At 45.0% G+C, this 23,911-nt stretch overlaps 1 protein-coding gene across 5 annotated transcripts in view; it reads left to right on the top strand.

Annotated features, from left to right (window-relative positions):
* MEIS3 (Meis homeobox 3) overlaps positions 1-23,642 on the top strand; it is a 74,165-nt gene extending 50,523 nt beyond the window's left edge. Inside the window, exons 8-12 of one of the 5 annotated variants that reach the window (XM_060275538.1) lie at positions 7,117-7,193; positions 9,416-9,474; positions 16,963-17,052; positions 18,299-18,382; positions 21,841-23,642. In XM_060275538.1, coding sequence (XP_060131521.1) covers positions 7,117-7,193; positions 9,416-9,474; positions 16,963-17,052; positions 18,299-18,348 — 276 coding nt within the window. In that variant the 3' untranslated portion in view covers positions 18,349-18,382; positions 21,841-23,642. The remainder of the gene's footprint in view (positions 1-7,116; positions 7,194-9,415; positions 9,475-16,962; positions 17,053-18,298; positions 18,383-21,840) is intronic. The other 4 variants (XM_060275534.1, XM_060275535.1, XM_060275536.1 and 1 more) reach the window with 4 other exon arrangements.
* The last annotated feature ends 269 nt before the right edge of the window (positions 23,643-23,911 follow it).

The following is a 23,911-nucleotide window of genomic DNA, read 5'->3' as shown; positions in this document are numbered from 1 at the left end:
GTTGAGCTCATATTCTAAATGGTTTTTATCACGAGAGCATTTATTTATTTATTGCAGTTATTCATATCCTGCCCCTCAGGATACAAACCCTTCCAAGTTGGCTTACACAAGTGAGATTGAACTACATTTAAACACATACACACACAAACAAACAAACACACCACAATATACAGTATCAAGGTACAAACAATATTGTATATCATCAGGATCAATATCTATATCATCAGGATGCTTTTCACAGGGCAGTGGCCTGGTATTATTATTATTATTATTATTATTATTATTATTATTATTATTATTACCCCACCCATCTGGCTGGGTTTCCCTAGCCACTCTGGGCAGCTCCCAACAGAATATTAAAAACACGATAAAACATCAAACATTAAAAACTTCCCTAAACAGGGCTGCCTTCAGATGTCTTCTAAAAGTCAGATACAGTCATACCTCTTGTTACGAATGCTGCAGTTTGCGTACGACACGGGATACGTACGCGCCAAATCCAGAAGTACTGGAACGGGTTACTTCCAGGTTCGGCGGTTTGCGCATGTGCAGACGCGACAAATGACAACATGTGCATGTGCAGAATCGCGCCGCACACATGCGCAGACGCGGCCCTTCATTTTGCATACTGCTCGTGTTGCGTACGGGGCTCGGGAATGGATCCTGTACGCAACATGAGGTACTACTGTCCTTGACATCAGATGGGAGGGTGTTCCACAGGGTGGGTGCCACCATCGAGAAGGCCCTCTGCCTGGTTCCCTGTAGCTTCACTTCTCGCAACAAGGGAACTGCCAGAAGGCCCTCAGCACTGGACCTCAGTGTCCGGGCTGAACGATGAGGGTGGAGACGCTCCTTCAGGTATACCGGTAGAGTGGGAAGGCATTTGTTGAACAACTGCTGGAGGCCATGACAATTTGACCCTGGCTTCAAACTTGCTTGAGATTTGTAGCATGGGCGTCTCCAGAAGATCCCCACCTCCTCTTCCTTTAACAGGAGAAGTGGAGTCGCTGTGGCAAGTGTGGGGGACCTCTTCCTTCCATCCCATGGGGTGGATTTCCCCATAGGCAGCTTTCTGAAGACCACAAGTCAATGGTGGATAGAGGCAAAGTGTGGGCTGAGCAGAGGATGCAACTGTTACCTTTGCATGGCAGACTACATCCCAACAACCACGCACAAGTCAGATGTATCCCCTCCTATATTTCTCCAATGAAAATAGGGACGTCCCAATCCACAATGCTAATTTTACTATTTCTACCCCACACATCTTATTGGGTTTCCCCAGCCACTCAAGGCAGTTCAGCTTCCAACATACAGTGGTACCTCGACAACCGAACGATTCGACTTCCGGAGGTTTCGACTTCCGAAGTCGACAACCCCGGAAGTCTTTTCGCCACGCACGCCCTGCGTGCGCGTTCTGCGCCTGCGCAAAGCGGCACGCACGGTCGGCGCCTGCGCAGAAGCGGCGCTTCGACAACCGAAGACTTCGACTTACGAAGAAGGCCGCGGAACGGATCGTCTTCCTAAGTCGAGGCACCACTGTATATAAAAACATAACAAAACATTGAACATTAAAAAAAACAAAACTTCCCTGTACAGGATTGCCTTCAGATGGTTTGATAACTCCAATGAAAATAGGGGCATCCTAAGGAAAAGCGGGACATTCTGGGGTCAAAACAGAAACTGGGAGGGCTTCTCTAAGTAAGGGACATTCCTGGAAAATAGGGGCACTTGGGGGGGGGGGTGTCTGCAGATGCTTCTACGTGCTCACACCATACCAAACAAGCACTAGGCATTTTCACAGTGCAAAGAAACCCTCCAGACAGACCAAAGTGCTTTGAGAGGATACGAGGCCCTTGAGGGGCAGGGCTTGGGCAGGAGGCGTGGCCTGCAGAGTCCTGAGGTCCGGATAGCAAGGCTTGGAGGGCCACATTCGTGCCACCGCTAGGCCTGAGGTTCATTTCTCTTGGTCTGTGGGAAAAATTAATTCCAACCAGGGGCATTGCAAATTTCCAAGATAGGGAGGCTCAGACTGGGCAGTTCCCTCTTGAATAAAGTGGCCCCACTTAAATGCCTAGCTGGCATTAAGAGGGCTGAGACACTGTTTCTAGTGAAGTTGGAGAATGGGGAGTGTATTGAGGCCCCTGTGCCGCAAGTCTCAAACTAGTTTGCATCTGGGGATGAAGGAAGCGTGCTGAGTCCCCAACATCTCTGGCTGCAAATAAAAGGAACCTCCTGCAATCACCTGTGTCTACCTCTCCTTCCCCTTCCTGAAGATTTTGGGCAGGGGATAGTTCAAGAGTTAACGTAGAGATGGTTAAATCTGGTTGTTCCGGACGTTCCACTGCAAACTTTAGAAAGACAAACTCCGCGAGGGTTTTTGAATGGTCAAGTTGAACAGCAGACCCTCCAAGTGTCCCTGTTTTCCAGGGACAGCCCCGGCATTCACAGAAGCCTTCCCGGTTTCTGATTTGATCCCAGAACGTCCCATTTTTGCTTAGGATGTCCCCGATATTCATCGGAGAAATGTTGGAGGGTATGGAACAGCAGAGGCAGCTCTATTAATTCTGGGGCAACCCTGCAGTGCGAGCCCATCCCTCACGCCAACGTGCTTGAACCAGGGGTTTTCTTCAACAATAAGGCATGCGAACCATCCATTGTTAGAATGGGCCCAAAGCTGGCCTTAATAAAGGAAAATGTTTCAAGGTCCCTTCTTAGGCCATGGTGCTGTTCATTTCTTCCCGTGCGCCATTTTCTACCATTTTCTGCCTCCCTGCTTGCGGCCCCCTTTGAACTGGCAAGCGGGCGGCTTGCTAGCAGTGGGCATCTTTCCATGCCCGCCACCCAGGCTCCCTTCCCTTCCCCTCCTCGCTCGCCACCAAGCTGCCAGGCAATTAGGCAGGGCCTCTCCCTGGTTAGTTAAACAAAGGCGAGTTAATGAGCACTGGCCAATTAGTGGCTAATTGAAGGAGCTATAAAGCTATTAGAGGCTGGTGAAGGGTAATCAATTCTAGCCAATTACCCTGAACGCATTGGCAGGGAGTGAGGTGGGAGGGGGCTTCCAAGGCTAAGCAGCTATGACTAAGCTGGGCCCGGCCTGGCTCAAATGGGCTAGGGAGTGAGCGAATTGAAATTGGGGCAATAGTTGGTGCCATGTTTTGAACAGCAGCTTTAAATTAAAAAACAAAAAAGAGATTTTCATGAGAAAAGCTTTAGCCTTTCAAGAGGATGTTGGATTACCGATCCCATCATACATGACCATTGGCTGTGCTGGCAAGGGCTGATGGGAGTTGGAGTCCAACGACACCTGAAGGGTCATAGGTTTCCCCCGTGCTGGATTTTCAGGGCCCAGCAAAGTAGGGGGCATGCAAATCTCCCTAGGGAGAGAGTTCCACAGATATGGGGCCATCCATGCTGGGAAAAGGCCCTGTCAACTCATGTGGGAGAATATATGGTGAGTTCATGCGGATTGGGAGCTAAGCCTACTTCCCCCATCCTGACTTCAGGTGCTGATAATGAAACTTCCATATAGAAGTGTGATGGGATACAGGGAACTTCAAAAATAACAACCCTCTTGGTTATAGAAACTTTTGCCAACCTGGTGCCTCTCCGCTGCTTTGGACAGCAACTCCCATCAGCCCCAGCCAGTACAGCTGTTAGCCAAGAATGGTGGGAATTGTAGTCCGCAACATCCCTAGGGCTGTCCCCGATCTACTGGGTTACATTGTCTCAACCGCTTCCCGAAAGGTTATATGGCAGTGGGAACAGGATCACGGTCCTTAGTGCAGAGTGAACAAGGATGATAGTGATTTCTTTATGTGCTGTGATAGGAAAGACTGTCATCTGTCCTTAATAGGACACTGAAGGCTTGAACTGCTGTAGAAGCTATTTCCTCTTCACAGGGATCCCTGGGAACTACAGTTGTGTGAACGGGAGCCTAGGGAAACTCTGAACACCTATATTTCCTAGTCTCCCTTTTTGGGAGAAACCATAGATATTGGGGGGGGGGAAACTATGTACATTTTAAAGTTGAATTCCATCTCCCCCTTTTACATTCAAGAGTCCCCCCACAAGGAAGATACTGTACATTTAATTATGCATCAGGATACCCCCAAGCTTTTTTTAAAAAAATGCAAAGTAGTAACAGTGAATTATCAGACAGTCCATCCTGTCCTGGTAAGTAGGGGAAACTGGGAGCATCTGTGGAAGTTCTGATCTCCACGATGCTCCAGAAGAAAGCCCCAAAGGCAGGTGGTGACCTTGTGTTCAAAACCTGAGAGAGGCTTCAGAGTTGCCTCCACAGCAATTGCCCCACTCTGCGTGTGACCTGGCTGACCTTTGCTCATCTGTCACCGGGCTGTCAGAGTCGGGGCCCCTACGGAGGCCCGGTTGTGACTCGTGGGCAAGGACCCAACTCATCCATCATTTGGAGTGACAGCTAAAAGGCCAGAGCAGGCGGAGGGCAGGATGGGGGGGGTGGACAGTTGCCAGGTCCCCCGATACCGGGTACAGGGGAACTTGGTGTCTTGGAACATCTGCTTGGGAATTGGGGGAAAGAAAGGGACGTGGTTTTGTGACAGGCATGGAAAAGGAAGGTGCTCCCCAAAGCCCTCCTGGGATCTGTTCCCATATTTGTTAGGAACATAAGGCGAAGAGATTGGGGCCGAAGAAAGGAGCCTGAAAAGAAAGCAAAGATTGTGACCTTCAGTTGGTGCGGGGCTGGCAGAATTGAGAAGCAGGGCTTTTTCCCTGGGCCTCTTCTTGAGGGTGCTGGTGGGGTTGCATGTTTGTGTGGATACTTCACACCTGGGGGTTGGGGAGAGAGAGGCAGTATATCTCCCTGCATGTAGAAATCCAGCTCTTCAAGAAGGACTCCGTTTCACATTCCCCTGGTACATTCCTCCCCCACTTTTTTTTTAAAAAAACTCTGCAGACAGGGCTGGCCTTAGCACCTGGCATCCTTAGGCAGTGGCTAGGGCCCAGGCCCGCGTGGAATTTTACCTGTGGCCCAGTATTCAAATACTCCACATCACCCCTCACCCCTGTAGCCTCAAGTGGTATGGTCCACAAAAAAGCTTTGCCACTAGATTTCTGCTGATCATATAAATTGGGCCACGGTTTAGCAGAGAGAAGGGAATGCATGTGGCCAGGAGCTGCTGCTTCTTTTTGCAAAATCTTTTTTAAAAAGAGCTATTTTTAATGAAATTCGCCAAAATCTACACTTCCCTCATAGGCTGCCATATGTCCGGATTTCCCCAGACACTTCAGAGATTTCCACCTGGACGCTGTTTACAAGGGCCAAATACCAGCTATGTCCAGGGAATTCCAGATGTATGGCAACCCTAGCGAAATCTTTGGCCAAAAGGCTCTGGTCCACATCAAAGGCTGAAGAATTGCAAAGGAAATTAGAAATAGAGAAATCAGAAATAGAGTTGGGAGGGACCCTGAGTATCATCTAGCTCAGGCACCCCCAAACTTCGGCCCTCCAGATGTTTTGGACTACAATTCCCATCTTCCCCGACCACTGGTCCTGTTAGCTAGGGATCAGGGGAGTTGTAGGCCAAAACATCTGGAGGACCACAGTTTGGGGATGCCTGGGTTAGGGTGTTGGACCAGGACCCGGGAGACCAGGGTTCAAATCTCCACTCAGCCAGGAAGCTCGTTGGGTAAAGCCTTGGGCTGGTCACTGTCTCTCAGCTTCACCTCCCCCACAGGGTTGTTGTGAGGATGATACAAAGAGGGCAAAAGTTATGTATGGCGCCTTGAGCTCCTTGGAGGAAAGGTGAGCTATAAAAGCAGAAAGTTTATATAAAGCAGATAAACCACATGTTCTCACCTGAGCATCATGTGGATGCCTGATTTGTGGAAGATGCTTGAGGGGGGAAGATGCTGGGCTAACATCAAGATTTGGAAAGACCAAACATCCCTCTGAATTGATGGGTTGCATATTATCAGACCCCACTGGCAAGAGTGAGCAAAATCTGCTGCAGTGAGTAAGTTGGCTCCCTGAGGAAGTGGGGTCTTGCCCATGCCCTTCCCCCAAAAAACTGGAGCTGACACTGGCGGGGGGAAGTTGGCTCTTCTTTCCTGATGGGGTGCACAATTGTTCTTCCAATTGGATCCCCCCCCCCCGTTTCCTCTCCCGTGCTGGAGCAAGTGGGGGCAGATCTGGGAGGAAGCTGCACTGTTGACAAGAGAGGAGAGGACAAAAGGAATTCTTCAGCCAGGTGTTCTTATCCAGAGAAGACATAAAATGGTCAAAAAAAGTTCCCAGAAGGCAGTTGTGCAAATTGGCACCTGTGGGTTGAAGTGAGTAGAAGGTGGAACCAGAGCAAGACCATAGACATAGAGGCTTTCTGCTCCTGAAACGAAAAGTCAGAGAACTGCCATCAGGGATCTGCAAACGTTTCCATAGCTGTGGCATTTGGGTACTTAGATCTGTCAAAGGATTTGTCATTTTCTGGCAGGGCCCCTGCGCCTTGAACAGCTATGGGGACAGGCAAGAACATCAACAGGGAAGCTGTTCCATGCCAAGCATCGCAGTGATAGGGGAAGCTTTGCCTGTTGAGCTTCTGCCTGTTGTTGTGGAACTACAAAGGCACAGGAAAGAGAACCAACTTAGTGCAGAACAGTTGGCTGATGGCTCAGTTGGTGGAGCAGGAGGCTCTTAATCTCAGGGTCGCCAGTTCTAACCCCATGTGGGGCAAAAGATTCCTGCATTGCAGGGGGTTGGGCTAGGTGACCCTCCAGTGCTACAATTCTAGGACAGTTTTGCTTGTACCATCTGGACTCAAATCCCCACATGTCTATAAAGCACTCTGGATAGTTCAGTGCTCGAATTATGCTGGGGGCCAGGATTTGTTACATCCTCATAAACTTTGCAGTACTCACTCTATTCCTGGGAGACCATAGGGCACATCATTAGAGCCCCCCTACTCCCCCCCATCAATTCTCTCTCCCTAACCAACGCACAAGGTTGTGATGCTAACATGGGATGGTCGCTATGTACGGGGGCCAAGCTCAAATCTGGTTTAAGAAACCTTCTGCAAAACCCTTCAGATAATATCGGGCCAGCTTCACTGACACCCTCTCCAACTTCTCTTCTTTTCCCCTGAACAGCACCCCTATCCCTCAGAAGAACAGAAGAAGCAGCTAGCTCAGGACACGGGATTGACCATATTGCAAGTCAATAACTGGTAAGGATCTCAACGCTTAGCTCCTTTAGATCCATGTCTTCGCTCAGTCCGGAGGTTCTCTTCATTGATTTGGGTTGCAGCCAATGATCAGTAATTTCAATGGGTCTACTTTGAGTAGGACCCACACTGGATGCAGCCCTTTGGGTTTACGCAATGGTGACTTTTTAGCTGTGTGTGTGTGTTTAAATGAAGCAGGGGGTGCACACGATAGAGGCTTTAAATTAATTAATAATCTGTTTGAAAATATGTTGCTAAGCCATTTTAAGGACAGAAGGAGGGCTTCCTGGATCAGGCCAATGGCCCATCTAGTTCAACATCCTCTTCTCACTGTGGCCGCTTAGATGCTTCAATGGGAATCAAAGAGGACCTAAGTGGAACAGCGCTCTCTCTCCACTTGTGATTCCTAGCAGCTCAAACTTAGGCTCACCCAACGACAGGAGGGTCAAGTGTTTTTTAATACGATGATTAATTTAGCACATGGAAGTCAGTGCCACAGAAAGGGGAGCTGGCCACTAGACTCAGCAACTCAGTTAGATATACCCATAGAGCAGGCATAGGCAACCTTGGCTCTCCAGATGTTTTGGAACTACAACTCCCATGATCCCTGACCACTGGCCCTGTTAGCTAGGGATCATGGGAGTTGTAGTTTCAAAATATCTGGAGAGCCAAGGTTGCCTATGCCTGCCATAGAGGATATATCATCTATCAGCTTGAATCTCGGGCGATAGGGCCAGATAACAGGGGAGAGAGCCCATCGTTTCATCCCTTGCATGTGGACTTTCCTGAGTCATGTGGCCGGACCAAAACGTTGGGGAAGGTGGACCTTTGGCCAGGAAGGAAGGCAGTCTTGCACTCATGCTTACCCTGCTTGTTTTTCAGTCTAATTTAAAATCATTGACATGTAATTGGCTATAAAGATTATATTATTATTATTATTTATTTATTTTAATTTCTCCCAATTTGTTTGGGGAAACTGCTGTTCCAGAGCATCATTTGGCTAAACAGAATTTCTGACTACAGGGGGAGCCTGATTTTGGGAACCAGACTTTAGGGGTTGCCATTCCCTCCATGCTTTGCAAACCAGTGGCCAAAGTTCTCCGACTGTCCCTGCTGGCTGCAGAGTGCTGGTATGATTATTGCAGCAGGACTGTGGCTCAGAGGGAGAGCACTTGCTTTGAATGCAGATAGCCTCGAGTTCAGTTTTTGACACCGCAAACTAGGGTTCCCTTATCTGAAACCCCAGAGTGGCACTTCCAATTGGTGTTGATCAGACTTCCCCAACCAGGTGCCCTCCATTTGCATGGTGGTAACGCTCCTGCTGCGGCCCACCTTGGATCAGGCCGTGACCCACTAGCAGGTCCTGACTCACCAGCTGAAGACCAGCACATAGACAGTACTGAGCCAGAAGGACCAAGAGCCTGACTCTGTACAATGCAACTCCCTAAGCTCTTAGTGTGGCTCTGAGACCCGGTGTGGGGCTGGCAATAAGCAAGCGGCGTTCACCAGTTCAGTATTAATATTTTCTTTAATCAAATAATCCTCAACATATTTCCACTCTGTGATCTGTTTGAACTGAAAGATATGCAAGACAGTTAAAGAATTCATGTATGTATATAACAACTATATGTATATAACAATTCTGATAATGTAAGATATATGACAACCCAGATAATGTAAGATAAGTGAAAGTTAATCAAAAGGGAAGCGGTGTATAAGCAGTAGGGAGTCAATTTTTTAATTATTATTATTATTTGTTCTCTCTCTTTTTTTCCTTCCCCCCTTTTTATTTGTAAATTATGATTTTGATTATTTTCTTGTTTATAATATTGGCTCAAGTTATTTGATAAGATTTTACATGTTTTGTTATTGCTTTTAAGAAATTGAAATGAAGATTTTTAAATTTAAAAAATAAAATAACAGAGGACTAGCAGGGAAAAGATACATTTTGGCGGGAACCAAGGGCACGGATTCCCTCCCGCAGAAACCAATCCGGCAGAGGATCCAAATCCTGAACCCCGAACCAGCAAATGATAGACGTTCCCGCTGGAACTTGAACATTCAAATTAACTTTGTAATACAATACAATAAACTCTATATTACAATAAAAAAATAATAAATAAGCAAGCGGCGTTTTGGAGAGGGGCAGCATAATCCCAAACCAAACTTTGACCCTATTATCAGTTGGTGCCTGACTCCTCCACTGCTTCTTCTGTCTCCTGCAGGTTTATTAATGCCAGGCGGCGCATAGTTCAACCAATGATCGATCAATCAAATCGCACAGGTATGGGGTTCCATCTGGGAGAGGGGAAGTGGGGTTTTTTGGTTGTTGGGTTGTGTGATCCAGGATGCTGGGGCTGCACTCTCTTAACTCAACCTCCTCCAACATGGGGCCCTCCAGATGTTTCGAACTACTGTTCCCATCAGTCCCAGCTAGCAACGCCAGAGGTTAAGGATGATGGGAGCTGTGGTGCAGCAACATCTGGGCAGCTGCAGGTTCTCCCTCTGTCACAGGAGGAAGCCAGTCAGTAATCACACAGTACAAAGTTGGAGTTCATTCCCAGTGGTCTTACTCCATGAAAATCAGCTGCCAAGATTGAACGTCCCCGTCTCCCAACAGCCTTCTAAATCACCTCCTCTCCAGGGCTTTTTCCAAGCAATCTGAGACTGTGCTTGCTTGCAGCCAACCTCTCTTCCGCCCCTTTCATGCCTCTTCTGATTCCAGGAGTCGGGGGGGGGGAAGCTTATCACAACAGGAGGGGGAGACCACAGTGACTCTTTACCAGCCAGACTCATCTCTTTTTTTTTTTTTTTTTTTCCATAACATTTTATTAGATTTTCCAATTATTACATTTTTAAACATTCAAATTATAACATAACACCTCTACATACCTTTTACTATGACTTCCCTCCCTCCCCTCATAAGGTTTTCTAATCAAAGCTTGTCTCGCAGTTTCTTAAATTTTTCCCTTCACATTCAATTCACAGGATTTACTTCAACCCTGCAAGAGTTTTTAAACTTCTACAGTTTTTTTCCATATAATCCACATATTTACTCCAGTCTTTTAGGAACCTTGCTTCCCCCTGGTTCCGGATCCCGCTAGTGAGTCTCGCTAATTCTGCATAGTCCATCATTTTTGTCTGCCACTCTCCGATCGTCGGTAGGTCCTGTGTCTTCCATTTTTGGGCTAGTAAAGTCCTGGCCGCTGTTGTTGCATATAAAAATAATACATTGTCCTCTCTTTTGATTTCTTGACCTATAATTCCTAACAGAAATAATTCGGGTTTTTTTGGAAAAGTATATTTAAAGATTTTCTTCAGTTCATTATATATCATATCCCAAAATTCTTTAACTTTATCGCACTTCCACCACATATGATAAAAGTCTCCATCCCTCTCCTTACATTTCCAGCACAATCTGTCATTCATTCTATACATTTTAGATAATTTTACTGGAGTTAAATACCATCTATATATCATTTTCCACATATTCTCTTTCAGTGCGGTACATGCAGTGAATTTCATCGATTGATTCCACAGCTTCAACCAACAATCATAGTCTATGTTGTGCCCAAAATCTTTTGCCCATTTAATCATGGCCTCTTTTGTCAATTCATCTTTTGTATCCCAATCTAACAACAAATCATACATTCTAGACAATAATTTTGTTTTGCCTTCTAGCAATTCTATATGAAATTTGGACTTCTTGTCCTCAAAGCCAATCTTTTTATCTTTAACAAATATATCATTTATTTGATGGTATTGCAGCCAACTGGTTAATGAATCTTTGATTTCTTCATATGTTTTCAATTTCCATCCTTGTTCTGATTTTCTTAGAATTTTTTCATATGTTAACCTCTCTCCTTCCATATTCACCTTTTTCACAATAAATACATCCATTGGTGAAATCCACCATGGGGTCTTGGTTTCTAACAGCATTTTATTTCTTTCCCAGACTTCAAATAATGATCTTCTTATCACGTGGTTCGTAAATCCTTTATGCGCTTTTTTCTTGTCGTACCACAAATATGCATGCCAACCGGCTCTGTTGTTGAATCCTTCTAAATCTAACAAGTCTGTGTTTTCCAATGTTATCCAATCTTTTATCCAGCATAGACAGGACGCTTCAAAATACATTTTCAAGTCCGGCAAGGAAAATCCACCTCTTTCTTTCTTGTCGATCAAAATTTTATATTTTATTCTTGGTTTTTTCCCCTGCCAGACAAATCTTTGCAGTTCTTTTTGCCACTCTTTGAATTGCCCTGTCCCCTTTATAATAGGTATCGTTTGAAATAAGAATAACATTTTGGGAAGCACATTCATCTTTATTGCCGCAATTCTGCCTAGGAACGACAACTTCAGCCTGTTCCATATTTCTAAATCCTTCTTTATTTCTTTCCACGTTGGTTCATAATTATCATTATATAAATTTATATTCTTTGCTGTCATCCATATTCCTAAATATTTTACTTTTTTTGCAATTGCAATACCGTATCTTTGTTGCAAATCTTCTTTTTCCTCTTTCTCTAAATTTTTTATTATCATCTTCGTTTTTTGTTTATTTAATTTAAAACCAGCCAAGCGTCCAAATTCCTCTATTACTTCTAATACTTCTGCAACGCTTTCTTTGGGGTTTTCTAAGGTCAATACCAAATCATCCGCAAATGCTTTTAGCTTGAATTCTCTTGCACCTATTTTTATTCCTTTTATTTTTTCAGATTCTCTAATTCTATTTAATAACACTTCCAAGACCATAATGAACAATAACGGTGATAACGGGCATCCTTGTCTTGTCCCTTTCGTAATCTCAAAGTAGTCTGTTAAAACATTGTTTATTATCAACTTAGCTCTTTGTTCCGAGTATATCGCTTCTATTCCTTTCAGGAAAGATCCCTCTATTTTCATCTGCTCCAGGTTCATCTTCATAAACTGCCAAGATATATTATCAAAAGCTTTCTCTGCATCAATAAACATTAACGCCGCAGGTTTATCTATTCTGGTTTCTAAATATTCTATCACATCTATAATGTGTCTTACATTATCCTTTAATTGCCGACCAGGTAGAAAGCCTGCTTGATCTTTATGAATCCAACTTTTCAATATCTCTTTCAATCTTGTAGCCATTATATCTGCAAAGAGCTTGTAGTCGTTATTCAATAACGAAATTGGTCTATAATTCCTTACTTCCATACCATCTGAACCTGGCTTCGGTATCAATGTTATGTACGCTTCTTTCCAAGTATCTGGGATCTTCCCTCCTTTAAGTATGCTATTCATTAATTCCCCCAAGACAGGTGCCAGTTGTTCATTCAATACTTTATAATATTTCGCTGAAAGTCCATCTGGTCCTGGTGACTTCCCCATCTTCATCTTCTTTATTGCATTTTGAATTTCTTGGGCGGAGATGGAGGCATTTAATTTATTTTTTTCACTCTCTGAGATCTGCTTTAATTTATATTTTTCCAAATACTCTTTTATTTTTATAACATCTTCTTTCTCTTTGCTATACAAATTTTTATAATATTTTTGGAAAGCTTTTCTAATTTCCTTTGGTTCTTCCATCAAATCATCTTGAATTTTAATTTTATTTATTGTATTTTGGTTTTGTCTTTTCCTCAATTGCCAAGCCAATAACTTCCCCGTTTTGTTTGCTGATTCAAAATTTTTTTGTCTCATCTGTTTTATCTTCCATTCTATCTCCTGATTTACCAACATGGAAAATTGCGTCTGTAGCATCTTAATATTATTCTTAATTTGATGATCGTCTGGTTTGTCGATCAACTTCTTCTCATTTTCCATGAGGTATTTCAGGATTTCTTCCTTTTTCTTTTCCTGTTTTTTCTTCAAAAAGCTATTTTTCTGTATTAGAAAGCCTCTCATTACCGCTTTGCTTGCATCCCATACAATGTCAAGTCCTGTTTCTTTATATAAATTCCAATGGAAATAGTCCCTCAAAATTTCTTTGGCCTTTTCGGCTATTTCCTTATTTTCCAGCAGTTCTTCATTCATTCTCCATCTGAAAGAATTTTGCTCTCTTCCTTTCATCTCCATAAATATTGAATTGTGATCTGACAACGTTCGTGGCGTAATTTCTGTACGTATTGTCCTGGGTACTAGTTCTTTGGATATCCACATATGATCAATTCTTCCTGAACTTTGATTTGGTTCAGAGAAGAATGTGAATTGTTTCACCGTCGGGTGTTTTGCTCTCCAGATATCCACAAGTCCCAGGTTTTCCACTAAATTAAAGAAGGATTTTGGTAATTTTCCATCATGTTTTCTCTTTCTTGTTCTATCCAAATCCGGAACCGCCACTCCGTTGAAATCTCCCATCAAGATGATCTTTTGGTCCATGTGTCCTATCAGTCTTTCCTCTAACGTCTTAAAAAATTCTGCCTTATTTTCATTTGGTGCATAGATTCCAGCTAAAATCATTTTTTCTCCTTGAAATGTTATCTGTACAACGATTACTCTTCCCTCTTCGTCTCTCGAGATCAATTTCGGGTCCAATTTCTCCTTTATATACAAGACTACTCCTCTTTTTTTATTAACCACCGAATTGATAAATTCTTTTCCCAATCCTTTGTTGATCAAAATATGTCTATGTTTCTTTGCTACATGTGTTTCTTGCAAACAAATTACATCTAATTTTTTCTTCCTCAAAACATATTCAATTTTATTTCTTTTCTTTTTATCATTCAATCCATTCACATTCCATGATAGCACCTTCAATGCCATCTTTAAATCTCTTCAAATTTTGTTTTAGTCTTGGATGGGAGTTATACTACTATTTTTATCTTCCTCTTCTTCCTCCTCCTCCGATTTTCTGTCGTCTCCTGATTCTTCTTCTTCTTTTTCTTTTTCTTCCTCTTCTTCATCCTTCTTTTTCTTTTTTCTTCTCGGCTTAGGTTCTTCCTCTTCATCTTCCGCTGTTTCTGCTAAGTATGCCAGGCTAGGTTCCAACGTTCCAAGGAACTTCTGGTACTTCCTCAGAAATTTCCCGATGTCGGGCATACTTGTCAAGATGTGTTTTTTATCCTTGTAATAAAACATGATTCCTTCTGGATATTCCCATTTGTGCTGTACCCCATTTTTCTTCAGCAATGACACCATCGATTTATAAGCATCCCTCTTGCGTAAGAACCTTCCTGGGACCTCTTTAAAAATGATTATAGGTCTTCCTCCTATAATCAATTTATTTGTGAAACTCAATCTCAATATTTCATTTTTCAAATCCATGGAGTTGAAAATAACCAGACAGTCTCCTGGGGCTCTCCTTGCCTTGGCTTTTGCTGATTTAACTCTTATTCTAAATGCAGTAACAATGGAGCTACTCACTTCCTCATCCGTCTTTTCCATCCATTTCGCCAATTCTGCGGTGATTTTGGCCTTTATATCTTCCCCTTGTTCTTCTGGAATCCCCCTAAATTTCAGATTCAATTGTTTTTGCTTCATCTCCATCATCGCAAGATTATCCAACATTTGTTCATGTGCCACATCTAATTTATCCATTTTTTCTTTAACCTTATCTGAATCTTTCTTTACTTCCTTTATTTCTTTCTGATTTTTCTTCACCGCTTCTTCTGTTACTTTAGATCTCACCGATAAATCTTTTATTTTTGTTGTGAGTTCCCCCACTGCTCCTTCTACTTTTTCAAATTTTTTATCTAATGTTTCTTGCATTTCCCCTAATTTTTTCTCCATACGTTGTTCATTTTGTCTTAATTCTTCTTTGATTTTATGCCATAAAACGTCAAGGTCTTTGACTTCTTCCTGTTTTGAACCTCTCCTATCAGACGGTGTAGCCGTTCCTTTTTTCCCATCTTTTACATCCTTTCCTGCCATCTTTAACTTTAATTTATACCTGTAATTTTAATCTTACCCTCTAGGGGGCGCTCTCAATTCAAAATAAAAATTTTAATTGCAATACCCAAGTGGCCTCTAGGCGGAGCTCTAAGGTTTTAACTCTCAAATTCAAAACAACATGCAGTATTATATTTCCCCCACCAGATGGCACCAATTTCTGCTCCCCCTCCCTTTTCTCAGTACTTTTCCACTGTTTAATCAGTCAATGATAGCAGTTTAGTCTATTGTTCTAAAGTTAGTTTCGATTCCTCTTCAGCCACTTGCTGGCTTAATCCACCACGGTACCTAAAAATAATAACAACAAAAAGAAAGCCAAGTCCCGCGACTCTTCAGCCTCTTCTAGGGCCTAATCCAAGAATTTTTAGGGGTAATGCTAATTTCCATATAAAAAGCTCAATGCAGATAGAGCCTGGATCCTGCTGGGAAGATCAGGAGACCAAGTCAAACGGTAAAATAACGGACTTCCGGTTCACCGCGGACACTCGTTGGAAGCGCGGGATAGCCTCTCGGGGAATCCCGAGCTTTTTGGGGCGCACGGAGGTCCTGCAAAGGCTCTGCGGACCTCCAAAACCTCAGGGGGGGTTACCCTGAGGGTCGTGGCACCCAGCGGCGCCCAGCGTGCTCTCCTGCACCCCAAAATTTCGACGCTATTAGCGTGGGAACTGGGGAAGGGATCGAGCTGCGGGCGCGAAGGGGAGAAGACCACTAGCCTCATCAAGCGCAGTCTCTGGCTTCCAGTGCAAAGCGGTGAGCTTCCAAAAATAAATAATTCGTGGATTATAAAAGAGAATGAAGATTGAGATGCAATTTGGCGAATTTGGATGGCTGAGGGCGTAAACAGGGAGTCCGTCCCAGCAGCGGTGTGGATAATGGCGCAGTAGCGAATCGCAGGAATGGAGTCGGAAACTGAAACTATCTGCTGAGTAAGGTATGCTGAAGACCTCTGCTATGTTAGCGAGGCAACAGACTGTCTTTGTTTAGAGTTACTTTGAAGCCTGCATAAAGGCACTTTGTTACCCTGCTGGGGGAACGGACCTGCTGTGATTCTGAAACTGTTTTAGTTTGATCTGCCCGATATTAGCCCATAAGAGTGAACTGCCTGTGACGCAGCTCTTATTTATTCTGGACAACGTGAATTTGGGGGAAAAAAGGACAATAGTTTTAACTTTTATTATTGCTGGATCTCCGTATGCTTAGGATTTTAAAACAGCGGATCTCTCCCCTCTGATGCCTTGAGATCGGGAAGGGGGGCCAATGGGATTAAGCCAGTAGCGGCTGAAGAGGAACTCCTCGCCAGACTCATCTCTGCCTCTTTGCCTCCCACCTCCCACTCGCTTGCTTCAGCTTCAGCTTCTGTCTCTGATTCTGGACTTCTCTCTGCCACAGACTCTCCCTGCTCACTAAGCCCTGTTGCCTCTTCAGCTTCCGAACCTCCTCTTCACAGTCTTCTCCCTCCGACCACTCATCAATGTCCCACCACCAATCCCCTGGCTCTGAGCCTTCTTCCCATGGGGGTTCCCCAGCTGGTTCCTCCTACCACTTCAAACCAGTCCCATGACACCCTCTCTGCTCTATCTGGGACTAATATATAAGCCTTTATCAACCTGATCTTCTGCCCGATGGATTTTGGGCCTTCCCTTACATTAGCCCGCTCTGGAATATTACAGCAATGAATCAGCAGTTGACAGGATTATCAGATACCTAGAAACCCTAAACTAAAAACCTTGTTATACCTAAAAGATGAAATAGGGAGGACCTTGCAGTTGGTATGGAATTTATTAATGGCATCTAGAATGTGCAGTGCCTTGCGTCAGCTTCTAAGAAAGTTCCCAACGGATTTTCACACAAATCCTCAGTGGGTCATGAAAGCAAGCAAGTTTTTGAGATGATGTTCCTTTCTTCCAAGCAGGTCAAGGGGCACCATACAGCCCTGATGGGCAGCCAATGGGAGGCTACGTCATGGATGGGCAGCAGCATATGACGATCCGCCCCCCAGGTAAGTGGAGACTGAACTCAAGGCAGCAAGGGAAGTAGAGAGGCTGAGAGGGCACAGTGGGATTAGGAGATCAGAGGGATTGGCAGATCTGTCGATTTTGGTTTCTCAGCTTCCCATCTATGTGCTCAGTTTCTCAGCGCTAAAAGGCTGGCAAGTTTCCAAGAGGACTTTTTTTTAAAAAATCCCACAAACAGATGTGGAAAAGGGTAGTGCTTAACTGAAGACTGGAGAAACTGAAATGGACAGATCTGCCCATTGCTTACCTCTGCCACCAGACTTAGCCGAGGGACCTCTCAGTACTATAGCAGACTCTGATTCCAACGCCTGAGGTCCGGTTCGGTTCAGATTTTTAATGTGGGCCTATGTCAGTCACACTTTCTGAAACAATATGGCAAACCGAATTGCAGGCATTCTTTGAAATTCACTCTTCTCTGGATATTGTGACGCACGCACTTCTCCAACCAAAGAATGTGTGCATTCAGGGAAAGTGTGGAGAAAAATTCGTTGCAGCGGATAAAGACAACATTTGAAGTGTATTACAGTATATTGCTTGCAAAAGTGTGCGTTCCAGGCAACATTGCCTACAAACATGTGCACATTTGGAGGCAATTGTGCTAAAATGCTGACAAATTTATGTGAGGACTTTAGAAATAATAATGGTTTGCAAACCGTTAACAGAAATGTGGAGAACTGAGCTTAAGGCTGGAAAATGAGAAACGGAGGGAAACCAAAAGGGACAGATTCGTTCACCCTGAGCCCTGATAAATGGGTTGTCTCCAGTGCAAGTTCTACTCAAAGTATAGTGCTTGAAAGAAATGCATTTTAAGTAATGCATTCACACAGTAGTTTATTCCGTTTCCCCCCGGTGTTTCCCCAGCTGTGAATTTCTGCATTATATTTGAGTGTTGCCATGACATAAAAGACACTTCCGGAAACGTGGCGGACTGTAGCCCAAGTTTAGCACTCGTTTCTGTTTGCAAATAACAAGAAAAAGAGGAGCTAAATTGCAATATATTCTGCTATATTTCTGGCAGCGGCTTTGACATTGTGTGAAAAGCTCAAATACAACTTGGCAATCAACAGTTAGGGAACAGTTCTAAACCGCTATGTGAACCCAGCCTAATTTAAGCCTGTTATTTCAATGGGTCTCCTAAGCTGGCTACAAACTTAGTTGGCTACAACCCTGTGTGAAATAGAAGTGGGGTGCTGGGAGACTTACAAACTCTGTCTTGTCCTCCGTTTACAGGACCAATGGGGATGGCAATGGGCATGGAGGGTCAATGGCACTACATGTAAAGCCCTGAACCCGCTGACAACACGAGATGGGGAAGTGAGTATCTCATGGGACTTTGCGGTAGCTGGTGGGTTCATCTGGCCTCTTTCTCCAGGAAACAGAAGCAGCATGACGGGCGCTCGTTGAAGCCAAGTGTGGCATCCGTGCTCGCACCCTTGAGCAGCTGACAGGACCCACTCACACGGGCGCCAGCTCCGGGTCCCCCCCTATCATGGGCGTACCCAGCGAGGGGCAGGGGGGCAGCTGCCCCCCCAGAAGCAAAAATTTTTTACCATATTTTACGGACCATACCCCACACTTTTTCCCTCCGAAAACTGATGGGGAAAAGTCGCTGTGGGATGTTTCCGCCCTCTCCACGGCTGCAGCCAGCGACAGGAACATGGGGGGGGGAGAAGCAGCCTGAGCTGGGGGGGGGGCAGACGGGAGCTCCATCCTTCCTTCCATTCTTCCTTCCCCCCTCTTTCTTTCTTCCTTTTTCTCCCTCCCTCCCTTCTCTCTCTCTCACCCCTTCCTTCCTTCCTTCCTTCCTTCCCCTCCCTCCCTCCTTCCCTCTCTCTTCCCCTCTCTTGCCCCCCTTTTGATCCTGGGTATGCCCCTGCCCCCCGTTGAATGGCCCAAGACATTTTGGCACCTAAGGCAAACCACAAAAAGGTGCCTAGGCCCCACCAGGTTAGAAGGGCATGAGTGAAGATCGATAACAGGAACAAGGGGGGAATAAAGATCTACATCGGGGTCTGCTGTCCCCGTGGATCCTCCCACCCCACCCCAGGTGGTTACCTCACCTTGCCTCATGGGGTGGGCCGGCCCTGCTTCAAACCACTGCTGGGAATTTCCCATGGTGCCCTGGGTCTGCACTGAGGCTTTGTGATTGGGGCATTTTGGGAGATGCCCCTGAAGCATCTGGCTGGTCCATTTGTGGGGCAGGGAGGGGGGCGGGACTTCAGCCAATAGTGCTGAGCTGATACTTTGCGGGAGACATTCCACACACACACACGAGATCCTTTTCTCTCTCCTCTCTGCTAAATTTCTCTAAACAGTATCCACCATTTTAAATTATTCTGTTGTTGTTTTGATGTTGTTGATGTTGTTGTTGTTGTTGTTGTGGCAGCTGCAATTCCCGCTCCCCCCAATACCCTGGAATGGTGCAAAGGGGTATTTGGAGTGTGTGTGCAAAATGCAAGGGTGCCCACACAGCTGCTGTGAAACAAAAAGGAATCAATTCCAGTATGATAGTGAGGCAAATAAAAATAAATTCCAGTGGTGTAAGGATAGTTATTCTTAGATATACCTTCAATGTTCATTTAAACATAGTTATCTCTGTCTTTTACAAACGATAAAACTTTGTGTTTAGAAATCCAAACATATTTTTGTTATAAGGATAATTACTCTAAGATTTATTTCTAATGTTCCATTTTTCAACATTCCAGCTGATGAAGAATTGTCGAAACAGGGCCTTGTCCTGGGATTTTTTCACTGGAATTTATTTTTATTTGCCTCACTATCATACTGGAATTGATTCCTATTTGAATTCATCATTACATAAATAAAACCTTTTGAAGACTTACTTGAAATTCATCTTCCTCCTGGTCCGAGTTCTGGCAATTTACTGTTTATTTCTGGACTTCACCAAGAACTCCGATTTCTACAGTGAAACAAAAAGGAGCAAACAAACGAAAGCCAAACAATTTAGCAGAAACAAACAAAGGTGGGCTGCTGCAGCCGCTGCTGATACTGAGCTCCCCACCAAGCCACCCAGAAAACTGTTGGAGAAGTTCTCTTTCCCTGGAGAAATCCTATGAAATTGTTGCCCCCGTTTCTCTGCCTGCAAGCAGCATAATGGGAGTTCCTTGTGAGCATAGAACTGGTTCTCTGGGCAGAGTCTGGGTCACTCATTCAACATGGTATAGTGGCCAGAGTGTCAGACTAGGACCGGGGAGACCAGGGTTCAGAGCCATATTTCAAAAAGTGAAAATCAGGACACAAAAGTTGTTGGGTTTTTTTGGAGGGGGCTAAGTTGTTGAGCTCCCCCCCCCAAAAAAAAGACCAACAACAACAACAGTTTGGGAGCTATTTTAAAGGAAATTTGGCATAAAATCTACACTGCCATAAGCCCAGGTTTGCCCAATTTCCCAATTTCCAGAAATTCTGCAGAAACACTATTTCTGATATGTTCAGGAAATCCTGGACATATGCAGCTCTACTTTAGAGGCCCTAAGCACTGGAAAAATTATGATGCCCTCCCCCACTAAGTAAAATAAAAACCATACTAAACCATTTTTAAATAGTGAGAAAACAAATTTATTGCAAAACGTGAAAGGATCTGGTTTCTTTGCATTGTTTTGATCAGGCATCCCCAAACTGTGGCCCTCCAGATGTTTTGGCCTACAACTCCCATGATCCCTAGCTAACAGGACCAGTGGCTGGGGAAGATGGGAATTGTAGTCCAAAACATCTGGAGGGCCAAAGTTTGGGGATGCCTGGTTTTGATCTACCTTAATAGGGCGGCTCCTGGTTTAGGTGGGGATAAGGGATAAGAAGAGAAGAGTGTCTTGCTTGGTCCCAGCTCCTGCCAACCTAGCAGTTCGAAAGCACGTCAAAATGCAAGTAGATAAATAGGAACCGCTACAGCGGGAAGGTAAACGGTGTTTCCATGTGCTGCTCTGGTTTGCCAGAAGCAGCTTTGTCATGCTGGCCACATGACCTGGAAGCTGTACGCCGGCTCCCTCGGCCAATAATGCGAGATGAGCGCGCAACCCCAGAGTCGGTCACGACTGGACCTAATGGTCAGGGGTCCCTTTACCTTTACCTAAGGGATAAGAAGAGAAGAGTGTCTGCTTGGCTGCTGCCCTAAATACACGTTTAGTCTCCCAATTGGGTAATCCGGGGTTCAAAAGGGGCGCGGCTGGCGCTGTGGTCTAAACCACTGAGCCTCTTAGGCCTGCCAATCAGAAGGTCGGCAGTTTGAATCCCTGCGACGGGGTGAGCTCTCGTTGCTCTGTCCCGGCTCCTGCCAACCTAGCAGTTCAAAAGCATGTCAGTGCAAGTAGATAATATAAGTACCGCTGCGGTGGGAAGGTAAACAGTGTTTCTGTGCACTCTGGTTTCTGTCACAGTGTTCCATTGCGCCAGAAGTGGTTTAGTCATGCTGGCCACATGACCCGGAAAGCTGTCTGTGGACAAATGCCGGCTCCATCATCCTGAAAGCAATATGAGTGGCACACCCCATAGCCGCCTTTGACTGGACTTAACCATCCAGGGGTCCTTTACCTTTATACCAGGGTTCAAATCCCCATTTGGCCCTATCTCCTAGCCTCCCCTACCACACACGGGTTGTTGTGTGGGCAAGAGGCAGAGGGGAAGAACTGTGTACGTAACCTGGGGCTCTTCAGATAGAAATACGACAACAAATTGAAAAAGAAGATTTGAAGTACAGGCGGATGAGGGACGAAAGCATGGCTGGCATTCAATGTCTGCTCCTTCTTTGGCTCTTTCAGGTTTCCAGACTAGGCTATGTGCTGGGCAACATGAACCCTAGCAGGTTTTACGGGCACCAGACTCCCGGCACATCAGGACCTACTGAGGCCCGCAACTCCTGGCTTCCCCTGCGCTCCGTGAGAATGTGCCACAGACCGTTCTCCCTCTCCCCCTCCAGCCACGATGCACGGCCACTGTCCGCACGGCAACACCCGACCAGAGGAAGCGAAACACCCCCAGCACACCCAAACCCCCACTTGGGACGGGCCAAACACGGACAGCGCCCCCTCCCCGCCCTCCTTCTTCCTGCCCTTCCGCCAGTTCCTTCTCTCCCTCACTCCTTTTGCCAAATAAAGAAGGACCATTCCGACAACCTGTAGCCAAAATGACAAGGCTCCAAATTATCCTGCGGGCCCCGCGTCTGCCGGGGTTGAGGAGCCAGACCAAGCTGGACTTTGATGGAAAGAGGTCCCCCATTCCCGGCGTTTAAAGAAAGAACAAGAAAGAACAAGGGAGAGGTGGAGAACGCCATCCGTCTTTCAACAAAGATGCGGAGAGGGGGGAAGGCCGAGGTATTAACTTTTTCATTGCTTGGGGGTCTTATCCATCATTTTTCTTGCCATGCGCATACCTCACGCCCCCTTGCCCCCCGCCAACGCTTCAGACACGGTGGTCTCTTCACGGACTTCTTTTCCAAACAAGAGAATGTTCCAAGGAGGGTTGGTTTTGTTTCGTTTTCCAAAACCTTTCCTTTTTCTTCTTTCTTTCTTTCCCCTCCCCCACCTTCCTTCCTTCTGGATGTTTTAATTATTAATTAATTATTGGTGTCGATGCTCAGAATGGGGAAGTAAATTAAATTGTACATTTTATTTTCCTTTTCCTTTTTTCTAGGGTTCTTGTTTTTAACGTGCTTTTTTCGTTTGTTTTGTTTATTTTTTAAAACTGAGAAATAATTCAAGAAAAAGAGAAAAGAAAAAAAACCCAAAACGAATTACATCTGTGGCCTGGTGTCGTTTGTTCTCGCCCGGGTTGGTTTGTTGCTGTTCTGAGTTACCGAGAAAAAAATGACGTTCGCCTCCTCCTTGCTTTATAAGAAATGGCTGGTGGGATGGGGCGGGGGGAGGAATAATCCTTAAAGCTGCCATTTCTGGGCGGGCTGAATTTAAGGATCCTGAATGTGCTAATGTCTAAGGGTGTGTCTACACAAATAGATTTTTAATCCAGATTAACTGTTTGGACTCATCTGAATCTCCGGGCATTGGGGTCAAGCCCCACATTGGGCAAAAGATTCCTGCATTGCAGGCGGTTGGACAAGGTGACCCTCTCTTGTTCCTTCCAACTCTACAATTCTATGATTTTATCCTCCTAGGAAAACTGAAAATTAGAGTTCTCTGAAAGGTCTGGATGAGTCTTGTGCCATCTCCAACCTATAAACCGATGCCAATGCCAATTTTATACAAATTTAACTGTCATGGTTTCCTCCAAAGGATCCTGGGAGTTGTTGTTTGACATGGTGGAAGTAAGACCAGAAACTGCTGTCTATGTTCAGACCAAATAGAATCAAGCTGTGTTGTGTCCCGTTAGTTGGTTCCAGCCCAGCCATTTCATACCTCAACCTGATCTTTTGATTCCTATGTTGGACGACTGCTGGGACATCTAGAATTTTAAGGGGGTGTCATAGGCCCCACCAATGAGGGTGCTTTTCTCCCCACCTTCCCCTGGTCAGTCACTTCCCCGCTCCCTCCCAATCACAGACAGAAAAAGCACGCATTGTCTTTCTTTCCACAGGGTTGGGCGGAAAGTCAGATCCACACAAAACTGAAATGGATCCTCTTGAATTTGCACGATTTTACATGCTTGCCCATGGCCACCATCCAATTTAGGATTACAGTGGTAAAAAGCGCAGCAAAAATAATAGATCCAGCGCTTGCCAGCACTACAAAAATTCAAGGCACACAGCCTCATGAATAGCCATAATTTTTTGTACATAGGATGACAACAAAAACAAGAAACCACAAAATATGTCACCAAACTGGTTTCCTCCGGTTGTTTTGAACTATAATTCCCATCGCCTCAGCTGCAGATGGGAGA

The sequence above is a fragment of the Zootoca vivipara genome, chromosome 6 (assembly GCF_963506605.1).
Source record: "Zootoca vivipara chromosome 6, rZooViv1.1, whole genome shotgun sequence".
Lineage (NCBI taxonomy): Eukaryota > Metazoa > Chordata > Lepidosauria > Squamata > Lacertidae > Zootoca > Zootoca vivipara.
Note: the sequence above shows the minus strand (reverse complement) of the source record. Positions and strands in the feature narration are given on the sequence as shown.